The sequence below is a fragment of the Periplaneta americana genome, chromosome 10, assembly GCF_040183065.1.
Source record: "Periplaneta americana isolate PAMFEO1 chromosome 10, P.americana_PAMFEO1_priV1, whole genome shotgun sequence".
Classification (NCBI taxonomy): Eukaryota; Metazoa; Arthropoda; class Insecta; order Blattodea; family Blattidae; genus Periplaneta; species Periplaneta americana.
Genome location: NC_091126.1, coordinates 39240265 through 39254336, shown reverse-complemented (window position 1 = coordinate 39254336; position 14072 = coordinate 39240265). Strand labels below are relative to the sequence as shown.

Sequence of the window (14072 nt, the reverse complement as noted above, 5' to 3'; positions counted from 1 at the left end):
AACGTATTTATATTGTTATATATTACGTTTAATTTATTTATTACACATTTTAACTACAACACTAACAAACCTTAGGTGCAATAGAGTTATTTGCAAATTTTGGAGATTCAATAATAATAGTGCTAAGTGCAACACACGCTGGTTGCAGGATGTCAGGTGTGCATAACTTCTGTTTGTGGAATTGGACTTGGATTATGTTCTATTATGAGTACTCTGCAATTTTGTGTTAGTCCTGCATGTCGAGTTTCATTGACCTTTACAAAAATATACCTTTCAAACTGTAGTAATGAATGGCATCGTACTCACATCCCCTGTTGCGTAGCTGTTTACGCCAGGTGAGTCTGAGCCTTGATATACAAAAGTTTGGAAGCCCCTTTGACTCGATACTTGGCCGGCAGGTTTCCACGCTTGAAATGTAGCATAAGGATAAATGTCATCATCATATTCTGAAACAAAAATTTGAAGTACCGGTACTGTTTTAGTCACTCACGAGAAGTTATCTTGATGCAAGGAAGCAGTGTCACCTAATGCTGTGTTGGAAGTCTCAGATCAAATGATGTTTAAGTGCAGTATGTGCGTGGCACAGATATGTAGCATTAGAAAGTGCTCGTGGGAAGAAAGATTTGAAGCATCGAAATTTATACATGCACACGTAAAATTAACTTAATTATTGTGTTGATAACGCATATACACTTGCATGTTCTAGGATCATTGGAGGATTACAGTTTATGGCTAGGTTTGCCAATCCTCCCGTATTTCCCAGGACCTCCCTATTTGCCCCTTATTTTTAACAGACTCCTGGCTCCTGTATTTTTCTTCTCTTCGAGCCTTTTTACTCCCTTAGTTTTGCATAATGTAAAAATCATTATTCTAAACATTAGATTTTGCCGTGAATGATGATTTATATGATGAATTTTGTATGACTTGAGGCTTTCCCGGCATTTGATGTAGAATAACTCTTCTCGGGTTCTCGCCAGGTGAGTTGGAGATTTGCTTCCAAGCTTTCGATGGCTAGCTCTGCCATCTTCTTCAGGGAATGAAGTGATCTGGGACCATGTCTAGCCAGTATATATGTAATAGTAGAGCTTCCCGCTATGGGCCAATCAGGAGCTAGTTCCTAGTCCCAACCGCCAGGCGCATTCTGGTTGGTGGAAGCGGTAACAAATCAGGACCTAGTTGCTGGTCCCGATTGTCTGCCGTGTGCTGGTGGTCTAAGCGTATTGATGGCAGGTTTCCATGCTGTAGGTCAGCTGTAGACCCCCGTCTTTGTTGAAATTAGCTCCTGATTGGCCCGCAGTGGGAAGCCCTACTATTGCATATATACCGGCTAGACATGGTCCCACATCACTTCATCCCCTGAAGAAGATGGCAGAGCTAGCCATCGGAAGCTTGGAAGCAAATCTCCAACTCACCTAGCTGAGAACCCGAGAAGAGTTATGATGAATTTTGTTCTTCAAAAGATGCATTAAAATATTCAGTCTTTTTGGAAGGTAATGCTTGCCAGAAATGGGTTTTAGTGCTAACCTCTTTAAAATCAAACCATGTTAATGTTATAAATTTGGAAAAACTGGCTAGTTTTGTTCTAAGCACACCAGGTAGTAATGCTAATACAAAGAGGGTGATTCATCTCATAAAGAATAATTGAGGAATTAACATTCTAAATGTGCTAAGTACAAAAAACAAATTCCTGAGATATTGATGAAAAACACACTGTGTGATGCATATTGAGATACTTACAATGCCGTCTTTTGGCACACGAATGAGTCACTTACAGTTGAGCCATGACAAAGACAATTTAGCATGATATTCTCATACGGATATTTCTCTCTTCGACTGAATAAAATTAAATTTGAAAAATTGACATTTAGCACATTTAGAATGTTAGGTCTTCAATTGGAAAGATGTTGGAAACAAGAGCACGATACATCTAATCAAACCAGAGTTGAAAACTGCACTAGACTTCAACTATTACGCGAAACAAAATCTGTCTGAAAATACTCTTCTTAATTTAAGCCTAGCTGCCGAATTGTAGAATAAAGTTCTATTTTAGTAACTGAACCGAATAATTTGTCTACTTTCTATGTTAAATTTTGTAGATTACTTAGTCTCCCATATTTTCTTAAAAAAAAGTTGGCAATCCTATTTAAGGCTAATACAAAGGTGGGCAAATTCTAAGACACTTAAATTACTTCATATTAAAACTAGTAAATTCATGATTCAACATTTGTTTCGCAAAGCCTTTCAATTTGATACTCAGGTCGCATTTTAAACAATAAGAAATTCGACGGCTTATGACATCTGATAATTAGCTCGATATGATGTGATAAAGTGTTTCTGAGTCCCAGCTCCAGTCCTTTTAATTTCATTAACACTGGGCTGTTGTTCAGAACCTCAACGATACTAAATGCAAAATCAAACATATTAAAGGTATACTGCAAGAATATTATAATTGAATCGGTTATTGTTGAAAGGAACTAAGTCCACTTTTTAAAGTTTTGAGATAATCCAAAAAAAACTATTTTATGTGTACAATATATTTTGGTTTAATCTTCGATAGATTATTCACAAAACAGTTTTTTTGGATTATCTCAAAACTTTAAAAAGTGGACTTAGTTCCTTTCAACAATAACCGATTCAATTATAAATTAGTGAGAGCTTATACAAATGTTTTAATACAACAAAGCAGTAGCAAGAGTGTCTACAGTGTCGTCGTCAGCATTTTTAACAATTGAATACACACTTAATTTAAATATATATATATATATATATATATATATATATATATATATATATATATATATATATTAATATGTCGATGGCCCAGAACCAGACTGTTCCAAGTCCATTTTACTATTTTTTTCTTCAGGAGAGCTATTTTAAGCCCCTGACATTTAAAGCTTCATGAAACAATTTGGAATAGCTTCATAGCAACCTTATGGAGAGGAATATTTAAAATTTTGTTCGATTCATATATGCAGACAAGAACTGGAACACAATGAAACACAGATTTCTATCTTATAAAAAGTTGGACTTCGAACAGTCTGGTTCTCAGACATCAATATGTCTAATTTATATAAATGAAATTAAAACGAACAGGAATGGACCGCAGCCATTTCTGACAAAACAGAACTGAAAGGTTCCTCAAATTTACGAACTGGACCATTGTTCCAGTCTGTTTCGGTCCATTTTGAACCCTGAGTGTTTTATGTTTACGTAAGTTTTCTTAACATATTTCAGAATAATAATTAAGAAAATTATCATTTTATATTTTAAGTTAACTATTCGACAGATAATGGAGAAAAAATGGGAGTATAAGGGTACAGTGCATCAGTTATTCATAGATTTCAAAAAGGCATATGACTCGGTTAAGAGGGAAGTATTATATGATATTCTTATTGAATTTGGTATTCCCAAGAAACAAGTTCGATTAATTAAAATGTGTCTCAGTGAAACATATAGCAGAGTCTGTACAGGTCAGTTTCTATCTGATGCTTTTCCAATTCACTGCGGGCTAAAGCAGGGAGATGCACTATCACCTTTACTTTTTAACTTCGCTCTAGAATATGCCATTAGGAAAGTTCAGGATAACAGGCAGGGTTTGGAACTGAACAGGTTACATCAGCTTCTTGTCAATGCGGATGACGTGAATATGTTAGGAGAAAATACACAAACGATTAGGGAAAACACGGAAATTTTACTTGAAGCAAGTAAAGCGATCGGTTTGGAAGTAAATCCCGAAAAGACAAAGTATATGATTATGTCTCGTGACCAGAATATTGTACGAAATGGAAATATAAAAATTGGAGATTTATCCTTCGAAGAGGTGGAAAAATTCAAATATCTTGGAGCAACAGTAACAAATATAAATGACACTCGGGAGGAAATTAAACGCAGAATAAATATGGGAAATGCGTGTTATTGTTCGGTTGAGAAGCTCTTATCATCCAGTCTGCTGTCCAAAAATCTGAAAGTTAGAATTTATAAAACAGTTATATTACCAGTTCTTCTGTATGGTTGTGAAACTTGGACTCTCACTCTGAGAGAGGAACATAGGTTAAGGGTGTTTGAGAATAAGGTGCTTAGGAAAATATTTGGGGCTAAGAGGGATGAAGTTACAGGAGAATGGAGAAAGTTACACAACACAGAACTGCGCGCATTGTATTCTTCACCTGACATAATTAGGAACATTAAATCCAGACGTTTGAGATGGGCAGGGCATGTAGCACGTATGGGCGAATCCAGAAATGCATATAGAGTGTTAGTTGGGAGACCGGAGGGAAAAAGACCTTTAGGGAGGCCGAGACGTAGATGGGAGGATAATATTAAAATGGATTTGAGGGAGGTGGGGTATGATGATAGAGACTGGATTAATCTTGCACATGATAGGGACCGATGGCGGGCTTATGTGAGGGCGGCAATGAACCTTCGGGTTCCTTAAAAGCCATTTGTAAGTTAGTAAGTAAGTTAACTATGTTGACAACACACCTGGTAGGTCGTCTGGTGGAATAGTAGATAAGTGTGGTTCCCCTTCGTGCTTGGTATTGGTGCTTGGCAATACACTGTAGTATTCTGGTTTGACGGGGGGGTTGCCATCTCCAGGGGGCATTGCTGCATCTGTACAGCTTGCTGGCTCTACAACAGTATTGTGGACAGCCTGATTCGTATATCTAAGTGTCATGTCAGTTTAGTCAAATCCCTATTTTTATTATGTATTTAAAACAACGTATCAACACGCAATAACTTTTGTTCTTTTTACCCCATTAAGATTGTATAGGGTTTACGTTTTCCATATTGCTTACAGGATATGAATAGATACTTTAGCTCTACTATCAAAACAAACTTTTACAGTGTATTCTTTCAAGAAATTAAAATTTTTGGAGAAATACTCACTTCTTCTGAGACAGATGGCCACGGTGGTCAACGTCAGTACCAGAGCAAGCAAACTCACAGAAATTGGCAGACTGACACGAAGATACGTGTAAAATGGCCGCTCTACTGGTCCAGCTTCCAAACTTACGTCTTCCAACCCAATGTTCAAACCTAAGGTTAAGTCCAATGTATCAGCATATTTGCTCAATGAATACCAGTAGATGTCTATACAGAGTGACTCATAACTCAGGTGAAAAAAATGCATTACTACACACTGTAAACATGTTTCATTTATAAACGTAAAACCATACAGAAAACATTTATTACAAAAATACTGTAATAACACTACATGTTACTTACTAATCTATATTAAATATTCAAAATGCCCTCTTTCCTTTCAATGAAAAGATAATGATAATATCAACAGTATTTAATACAGAAATACAAATCGTATTACAAATGTTTAGGAGAGTAGGTTTTCGAATTTATTCCGGTTTCTTTAAAGTTTCACATCGCAAATTTTCACTAAGCAAACTCTATCTTTTTGTATTCTCCACAATGAAAAGTCCATCAGGGTAAGATCTGGAGAACAAGGCGGCCCAATGGAATCATGTCTGCTAAATCCATTTGCCAAACATTTCATTCTAAATGTTCCTCAGAATTAGTCCATAGTGATAGGGTGCACTATGTTGTTGCCATGTTAACTTCTCCCGAACTGGTAGCAGTTGTTGAAAGGGTAAACTGTTTTCCAGCTCTAGCATCACTTCATGATACATCAGGCCGAAACATGTTAACCATGTATGATAGAATTTAACACGAGAAAGACATATGAGCTGACTTCCGGAAGATGGGCCTATAGTCCTATAAGCCCTTTTTCGGGAAATTGTTTAAACGTAACCACCATATTAGGTAGATTATTCTACCAAAATTTTATTTCATTATCTCAACGCTAGAGGTCGGGAGAGCATTTTCTTTGTGAACGCAAAGTTGTTCAGATTCATTGCTAATACAGCAAGTGTACAGTAGGTTCAGGCTGCGGTTGTTAGTGCAATAGCCGTTCTATTCCTACCATGCTAATAGGCAAAAAAGACTATCTTACGACAATTCTAATAACAAGAAAAAAAAGAAGAGAAAATGGCAGATCAGTCAGACCTACATTTCAAGCAACGGAATTGACATAAAAGAAAAAAACATTTCCAGCAGTATCATCGTGTTGTCAAGAACAGTGCTATCTCAAAGTACCTATCAGTAAGCAAGAAGAGCCTTTTGGAACGTTCTGTAGTGATCAAGGTAAGGAATACAGGGTTCATTTTTAAGCTAATGTATGTCCAAGAAGTCAGATAGACACATTCGGAAAGCAACATTAAATCCAAAGAAGTTCAGGGAAAATATTTGGAAATAATATCTCCATGCAGATGGCACTAAATTGAAAGTTTGTAGTGGTTTGATATTAAAGCTATATCAGGTACAGTATCAGTTAAAAGACTCAGAGTTATTTAAGATAAAACATTGGGCAATGATTCATTTGTGAAGGGAAGAGGCAAACATTCACAAAATAGAGGCTAATATTTGGCAAATGTTAGAAGAACGCCTAAGCACAATTCCCAGCCAAGAAAGCCATTACTGCTCACACAAATCTTCTTTGAGGTATTTCCAAGATCCGAATCTAAGTTACAGAATACTGTACCATCTTTTCTCGAAGAAATTCTTAGAGAATATAGGTAAAAACTCCAAATGAGTTTCGTTACGTAACTTCAAACATTTCAAACAACACTGTAACTACAGCTTCAAACAGCCTAAAACTGATGTTTGTGATTTTTGTACTGCTTGTAAAATGAAACTTAATGCTGTCAAAAATGATCTTTGCAAGGAAGAATACATGACCCACAAAAGAAGTGCACAGGCATATCTAAAAATGAAGCAGAACTTCATTCGTAAAGCTAAAAGTGTACTCATCTTGTTATTGAGTTTGATTATGCACAGAATCTTCCTGTACCCAAACTAAATGTGACTAACCAATTTTATAAACGCTTATTGTAGTTATATGCTGTCAACGTCCATATACACAATGACGATTCTTCGTTTATGTACTGTTACTTGGAAATGCAAGCCAAGAAATATCCCAACTCAGTTGTATCATTCATTCATGATGCATTGGAAAAGAAGTTGGAGTTTCCAAACGTGAAGCATGTTTTTCTGGTCTCCGATGCCTGTGGGGGGCCAGAATAAGAACTCAGTGGTGATGTCATTTTCTTCATGAATAGCTAAAGTTATTAACGTGGAAGTTATCCACCTTTTACCAGTTTGGGGATATTCGTTTGGTCAATGTGATAAAAAATTTGGCCTTATTAAGTCAAAAGTGAAGAAAGAAGCAACCATATCTGCTGCTAAACCCTACTTTTCAGCTATGGTGATGGCCAGAAGTCATCCGTCTTCTTTTATTGTTCTCATGGACAGAAGCCTAATAAAAAAAAACTGGAAAGAAGGTCATGAACCATACGTTTTCAATCGATGGTCAAAGGAACTGTATTTCAAATACAGAAGTATGTTCTGCTGAATACTGCCCATAGTTCTGTACTAGCCTCAATAACATACACAGTTAATTACACATCCTTCCGGATTTGGAAACAGAAATACAGTACTAAAGGTGTGAAAACCATTAAATTTTCCATGGTGGATTTCAGTCTAGTAAAGCCAGAAAAAGAAGAGGATATCAGAGATTTGTTTCAATACATGGACGCTGAAAGCTGTTCCTGGTTAAGCATGTTTGAAGAAAGCCACCAGCAACCAAAAACTGCCTAAAACACCTCTCCACTCTGGACAGAATGGTTTGAACATTATTTCAGCAACCAGAAAAATAAATAATGTTATGTGATGCAGGGCAGTGCTATATTCATATTATACATAGAAGTATTCTGTAAAAATCATATAGTACCAGTATTGTAAAATTTTACTATGCTTTGACAGTTAAATCAGTTTATCAACATCCAAGAACGTACTATTCTTTATAGTTTCAAATTTAGACTGCTTTCTGGAAAAAGGGCACATAATGGCTTATAACAAATAATATTTTAAAATTAAATATATTGATAAAAATGCTTTGTATTGTGAAAGTGGGTTCATAATGATATTCTGCATATATTTAATTTATTCTTGTATGCAAGAATAAAGTGTTCATTGAAACAAATTAAAACAAAATCTTTAAACTAGGATTACTCGAATCACCATATTGTCTTATGTGCCCTTCTTCCGGAAATGGCCTCATATAATACATATTCCGAAGTAATTTTCAGAGTTAACAGCCTGACCACAATATAGGGTCTGACGAGCCTACCAAACATTTTTTCCACCTAAACAGTCACACCAGGAGCATCTAATTCCGTCTGCATCACCAAATGTGAATTCTCAGAATTCCAGTAGGCACAGTTTTGCCTGTTCACTCTTCCATTTAACTTAAAAGTTGCTTCGTCAGTGCACAGAATGGTTTTGTGGATGTTGACATCTCCTTCATGTTGTATTTTGTATATAATGGATGCATGGCTCCTAAGGGTTAATATGATTTTTCCAATTAATAGATTATCGATTTGTAAGCCAAAAAATTTAGTTGTTGAAATAACTACTGAAGCTTTCCTGGCGTCGTGATAATTCGAAATTTTCTCGGGCTTCCAGCCAGGTCATAAGTTGGTGATCCACCAACGTTTTGAGGATGTTCATCTTCCTCATCTTCAGGGTTAAATGATATCTAGGGGTCATCAGCGGAGGACACATAAGAACACGTCTGCCGAGCCCATCGTGAGACCCGCGGTCAATCAGCCGAACAGCACAAAGCAAGACGACATGTCGGCCGCGTTCGCGCCGTGGTCCGCACTAATAAGAGCCAATCAGCGCACAGCTCCTCGGCTAACTCCTCCCTCTGGCACTATAAATTAAGGAACTGGGTACCCCTTAATATCATTTAACCCTGAAGATGAGGAAGATGAACATCCTTGAAACGTCGGTGGATCACCAACTGATGACCTGGCTGGAAGCCCGAGAAAATTTCGAATTTAATTGTTGTTTTTATTAGGGACCTGTTATTAATTATTGTGCTTGAGATTTGCGAGGTTGAATTTGGGCAGGATTTAAATTGAATTATGTTAGAGGTGGTCTACTTTCGTTTTTAGATGAGAAAAGAGGTTAACAAGGGTTTCCTACTCGTGCTGGTTGTTACAAATGGTTAAATCCACTTTACTGACAAGCAATTGTCATCAGATTATGAAGCAACATATAGAAATTACTAGGAAACATGTAGGACTTCTAAGATAACTTATTAATATGAATTAAAGGAACAAAAAATAAAATTAATACATAACACAAATAGATGTCTGCAGTAGGATAAGACTGTATCCTAGAAGATAACACCGCTGTGTGTCAACAATGTAAAAATTAAGAACGATATCTGTCTGAAGTGATGTGTAGCTGGATATTTCTAGACTGCAAATCAGAGTTTTGAGAAAATCCATATAGAAGGTCCAAGTATAAAGATTTTTTTATATAAATAATTGATTAAATGGCGATCTTACTCGTGTTAATTGTGTAAGAATGTGCGGCTTACAGCTGTTTCGGTGCTTCTTCACACCATCCTCAGAGCCTACTAGATCTTGGCGTCATCTCGAACTTCGCTGCCTCTTGTGTGGGTGCGTTCCATTGTTGAAAAGTGTTGAAATGTGGTGTCAAATAGTGTGTGTGTGTACTGAAATTGATCTGTGTGTTGAGAATTTGATCAGGGTGTGTTTTAGTGTGTCTGTATATTTCATATTGTTCTAGTGTGTTGAGTTTTTGGTTTTTGGGTTGTGTGTGTAGGATTTCCATGTCTGTATTTGTATTACTGTATGTGTGGTTAGCATTCTCAACACACAGATCAATTTCAGAACACACACACTATGTGACACCACATTTCAACACTTTTCAACAATCGAACGCACCCACACAACAGGCAGCGAAGTTCGAGATGACGCCGAGATCTAGTAGGCTCTGAGGATGGTGTGAAGAAGCACCGAAACAGCTGTAAGCCGCACATGCTTACACAATTAACACGAGTAAGATCGCCATTTAATCAATTATTTATATTCAAGTGTTAAAAGTAGTGTACGAAAGATTCAACATGGATTTTTTTATATTTTTTATGAATGCAGAAATGAATAAGGTTTCTTAAACTTATATTTCACTAACGTGCTATAGGTCCACTGATCTCCCTTTAAACATATGATTCTCTGCACTTCTTTTATATATAAATACGGAACAAGTAGGAGCTGTAAAACAAAATACATATCAAACATTGTTCAACATTTAACAATTCCGTAATTATCTTACCACCTTTCTGTGTGAGTGTTGATGCTCTCAACTCTGTGATGGTTGCCCCGCGCTGATTATGTGCAGTCACCCGAATTCTGTAGAATGTTGCTGGCTCCAGACCAGAAATTGTGTAGCTGGCCAACGGAGGGGCACGCTCTGTCACTAATAAATTCAATAGGAACAGTTAATAGCATTAATATTTGTTTTGTCCATGATACAGGTAATTATGAATTACTCAAAATCATGCACTCATAAAATGCAACAACTTCATACTACACTATATTAAAAGGAAGTGGTCAGTAAATTTTTCATAATAAACTGTAAAATGTGATGTAATGAACACACAGATAAACTTGTTGAAAAAAGTTATGGCACTACATTAAAATATTATTACACACGCGCAACAGGGAGCTTAATATCTGTGCTAGGATAAATGGATGGATGGATGGATGGACGTAAATTCAATATTTTGATTAGTTTCATACTTTGTTATTCAACAATGCTGTATCAACTACTAGGTTATATAGCGTTAATAAAATTAGTGATAGTGAAATGGTATTTGGCGAGATGAGGCTGAGGATTTGCAATAGATTACCGGACATTCGCGTTACAGTTGGGGAAATCTCGGAAAAAACCCAACCAGGTAATCAGTCTAAGTGGAAATCAAATTTTGAGTGAAGTCTTAGAACTTTCCTTCTGAAGAAAAAACCAAGCTAGAGATTTTACTACCCTTACAAACCCATGATCCTTGTCCAGATTTGAACCCACAAATTTCGGATTCAATAACAAGCATGTTAAACATTAGACCGCTAAGGCATAGCCATGAAATCATGTTAGTAATACTATTTACTGAACGAAAGTGATTGTGAGTATACATGGCAGATACAAGACAGAAAAATGGAAGTTTCACTGTTCAAAATTGTATGCCAGTTCTCAGAATTCAGGAGATATGATGATGATGATGATGATGATGATGATGATGATGATGATGATGATGTCGGTTTCGGTAGCATAGTTGTTATAGTGCTGGTCTTCTATGCTCGATGTTACAGGTTCGATCCCGGTCCAGGTCGATGGCATTTAAGTGTGTTTAAATGCGACATGCTCATGTCAGTAGATTTACTGGCATGTAAAAGAACTCTTGCGGGACAAAATTCTGGCACACCGGCGACACTGATATAACCTCGAGCATCGTTAAATAAACCATACTTAAAAAAAAAAAGATGATGATGATGATGATGATGGTACTAGCAGTATTAGCAGTAGCAGGAATAGTTTGAAAATTCTGACCTGTTCAGTGTTTGACCTGATGATATTACAAGAGAGATGGTTGCAAATGCACATGCGCCAAAAAATTTATTTCAAATTCACAAGTAATCTTCAATGGTCTAGCGGTATAAAAATGTAGAGAAATTATTTAAAATAATTAGACAACACAACGAATTTAGTAGTTGTAAGAGTAAATGGAACAGGACTTTACAAATACTATGGATGAGCTGTGTTGGGAAGATTAAACAATGATTTATATTTTTCACATGTCTCAGAATTAGGTTAACTTCGTGAAACTGCCACCTTAGAAAAATAGTGAATCATACTTGATAGCAACGTGAATTGCATATAATTTGACGTTCATATGTCTTTGCATAGTATTCACTTGATATAAAGCGTGAATGACATATAAAGCAACATTGGAGAAAAACAAGATAATGGACAGACACCAAAGTGCCAAAGAAGGCAGGTAAATGTGTACTGTTCTGTCTGTAACGTAACACATATCAACTGAATTTGTAGTTATAAATGGTAAGAAGTGTCAGGAAATAAATTTGTACTTTACTAACACAATTATACTAAAGTGCACCATCTGACAGAATTCTATCAAATTGAAGCCAAATGAAATAAATACAATTAATTAATTATATTCAAGTGTTGTTGTTGTTTTCTAACACCAGGCGTTTGACAATAAAGTCATTTGACCTCTTGCACTCCAATATTTTTCAAAGATATTATCATGGTCAGCCACTGAAGCACAGATTTTGATGTGTTCCGAATCCATTTCTTTGTTTGAGTTGCACAATGGGCAGTTAGGGGACTGATATATTCCAATTCTATGCAATCATGCCCCGTTGCCAATCTAAATGCAGCTACAGACGATTTTCGTGGTAAATCGGGAATTAACTGTGGATTACGATGCAGAGAGTTCCATTTTTTCTCTTGAGATTGTGTTAGCAAATTTTGTTTGTTGAAGTCTAAGTATGTAGATTTAATAAATCTTTTCACACAATAATACGTAGATTTAGTAACAGGTCTGTAAGTAGCAGTGCTGCCCTTCTTTGGTAGTGCATCCGCATTCTCGTTTCCCAGGATTCCACAATGGGATGGTATCCATTGGAATACAATTCTTTTATAGCGTGATATTAATTGAGAGAGCATTTTAGTTATTTCTGCTGTTTGAGATGAAGGTGTGTGTTTAGAGACTATTGATAGAATAGCTGCTTTGGAGTCTGACAATATAACTGCATTCTTAAATTTATTGATGTGAAATAGAAGATTCCTAAGACTTTCACTTATTGCACGATTTCTCCATCAAAACTTGTTGTTCCATATCCAAGAGATTTATAAAGTGAGAAGAGACAGCATGTAACACCTGCATGGCACCTTGTTCTCTGGAGATCAAGGATCCGTCGGTGTATAAATGAAGCCAGTTTTGTGGAGGGTACCTAATATTAATTGTCTCTAAAGACATTATTTCATTATTTCAGTGCTTATTTCTGATTTCAGTATTTGGCTGCAAAAGGGTATCTGTCGGATACAGGGGAGAGAACCATTAATCCTTCCCATTGAAGGCCTTAAGGAACCAACCTGGACAAATACCTAATGTCCCATCCCTACCTTCCCGTGGTGCAGCTGTTAGTAAGCATAATTTTACATGTTGAACTAAAGAGAGGGGCTACTCATCAATTAGCACTGGTCAGCTTGATGAGTTAATGACTGAATTTGGTATAATTTTCCTCTATTCAATACCTAATTCCCTCTTTACCCTTTCCCATCCTTTCAAGTGTTAAAAGTAGTGTACGCAAGATTCAAAAAGGGATTATCGAAATAAATACATTATACACAAATTCGTATTTGAAGAATATTGTTTTCATCTGAAAATATTCGATTATAAACATTCGTGCAATCATTACCTATGCTCCAGTTTTGCTCCATGGTCCGACGTTCCAAAACAAAGTGCGAGATTGGACAACCTCCATCATGCCAGCGCTCCAGGTGGAGTGTTAGGGCATGAGGGGAACTAGAGACTGCTTCTGTGGTAGGGGGAGATCTTGGTTCCTCTCCCAGAGTGCGCACCTCCATAACTGGACTAGCTTCCCCCTCCCCCACCATGTTGTAGGCCGCTATGGAGAATTCGTACAATGTCCCACAGTTCAGTCCACCCACAGTATGGAAGAGGGAATGTCTTGGCAGTCGCTTTTCGGTCCATTCGTGCTGAAATTCTGATCCTTGTCGGTAACGCAGCAGATAGCCAAGGAGGTCCACGAGACCAGAAGCTCTGGAGTTCGTCCACTGGAGTGTTATGTTGTTCCAGCCAGTAGTGACTATGTCCAATTTGGGTGGTGCTGGAGGCACTACAAAGATGAAGAAGTTTTTTATTATTTTATTTATTTATTTAACCTGGTAGAGATAAGGCCACCAGGCCTTCTCTTCCCCTCTACCAGGGAATTACGACTACAATATTAAGAATACAATTACAATTATAATTACAATTAATATTAAATTCACAAATACAATAACAATCAGAGTACTAAAAGATTAACTGATTAATAAAAGCTAGACAGTTTATTGTAAAAGTTTCGTCCCCTACTAGAGTG

General features: G+C 36.7%; 1 protein-coding gene across 1 annotated transcript in view; it reads right to left on the bottom strand.

The window, feature by feature from the left end:
- The window catches only part of LOC138707602 (cell adhesion molecule Dscam2-like), a 1410362-nt gene that overhangs the window by 16088 nt on the left and 1380202 nt on the right, over window positions 1-14072 (bottom strand). Inside the window, exons 24-28 of the mRNA XM_069837241.1 lie at window positions 13389-13829; window positions 10222-10365; window positions 4891-5040; window positions 4486-4632; window positions 307-446 (exon numbers count right to left, since the gene is read on the bottom strand). Of these exons, the coding sequence (XP_069693342.1) occupies window positions 307-446; window positions 4486-4632; window positions 4891-5040; window positions 10222-10365; window positions 13389-13829 (1022 nt within the window). The remainder of the gene's footprint in view (window positions 1-306; window positions 447-4485; window positions 4633-4890; window positions 5041-10221; window positions 10366-13388; window positions 13830-14072) is intronic.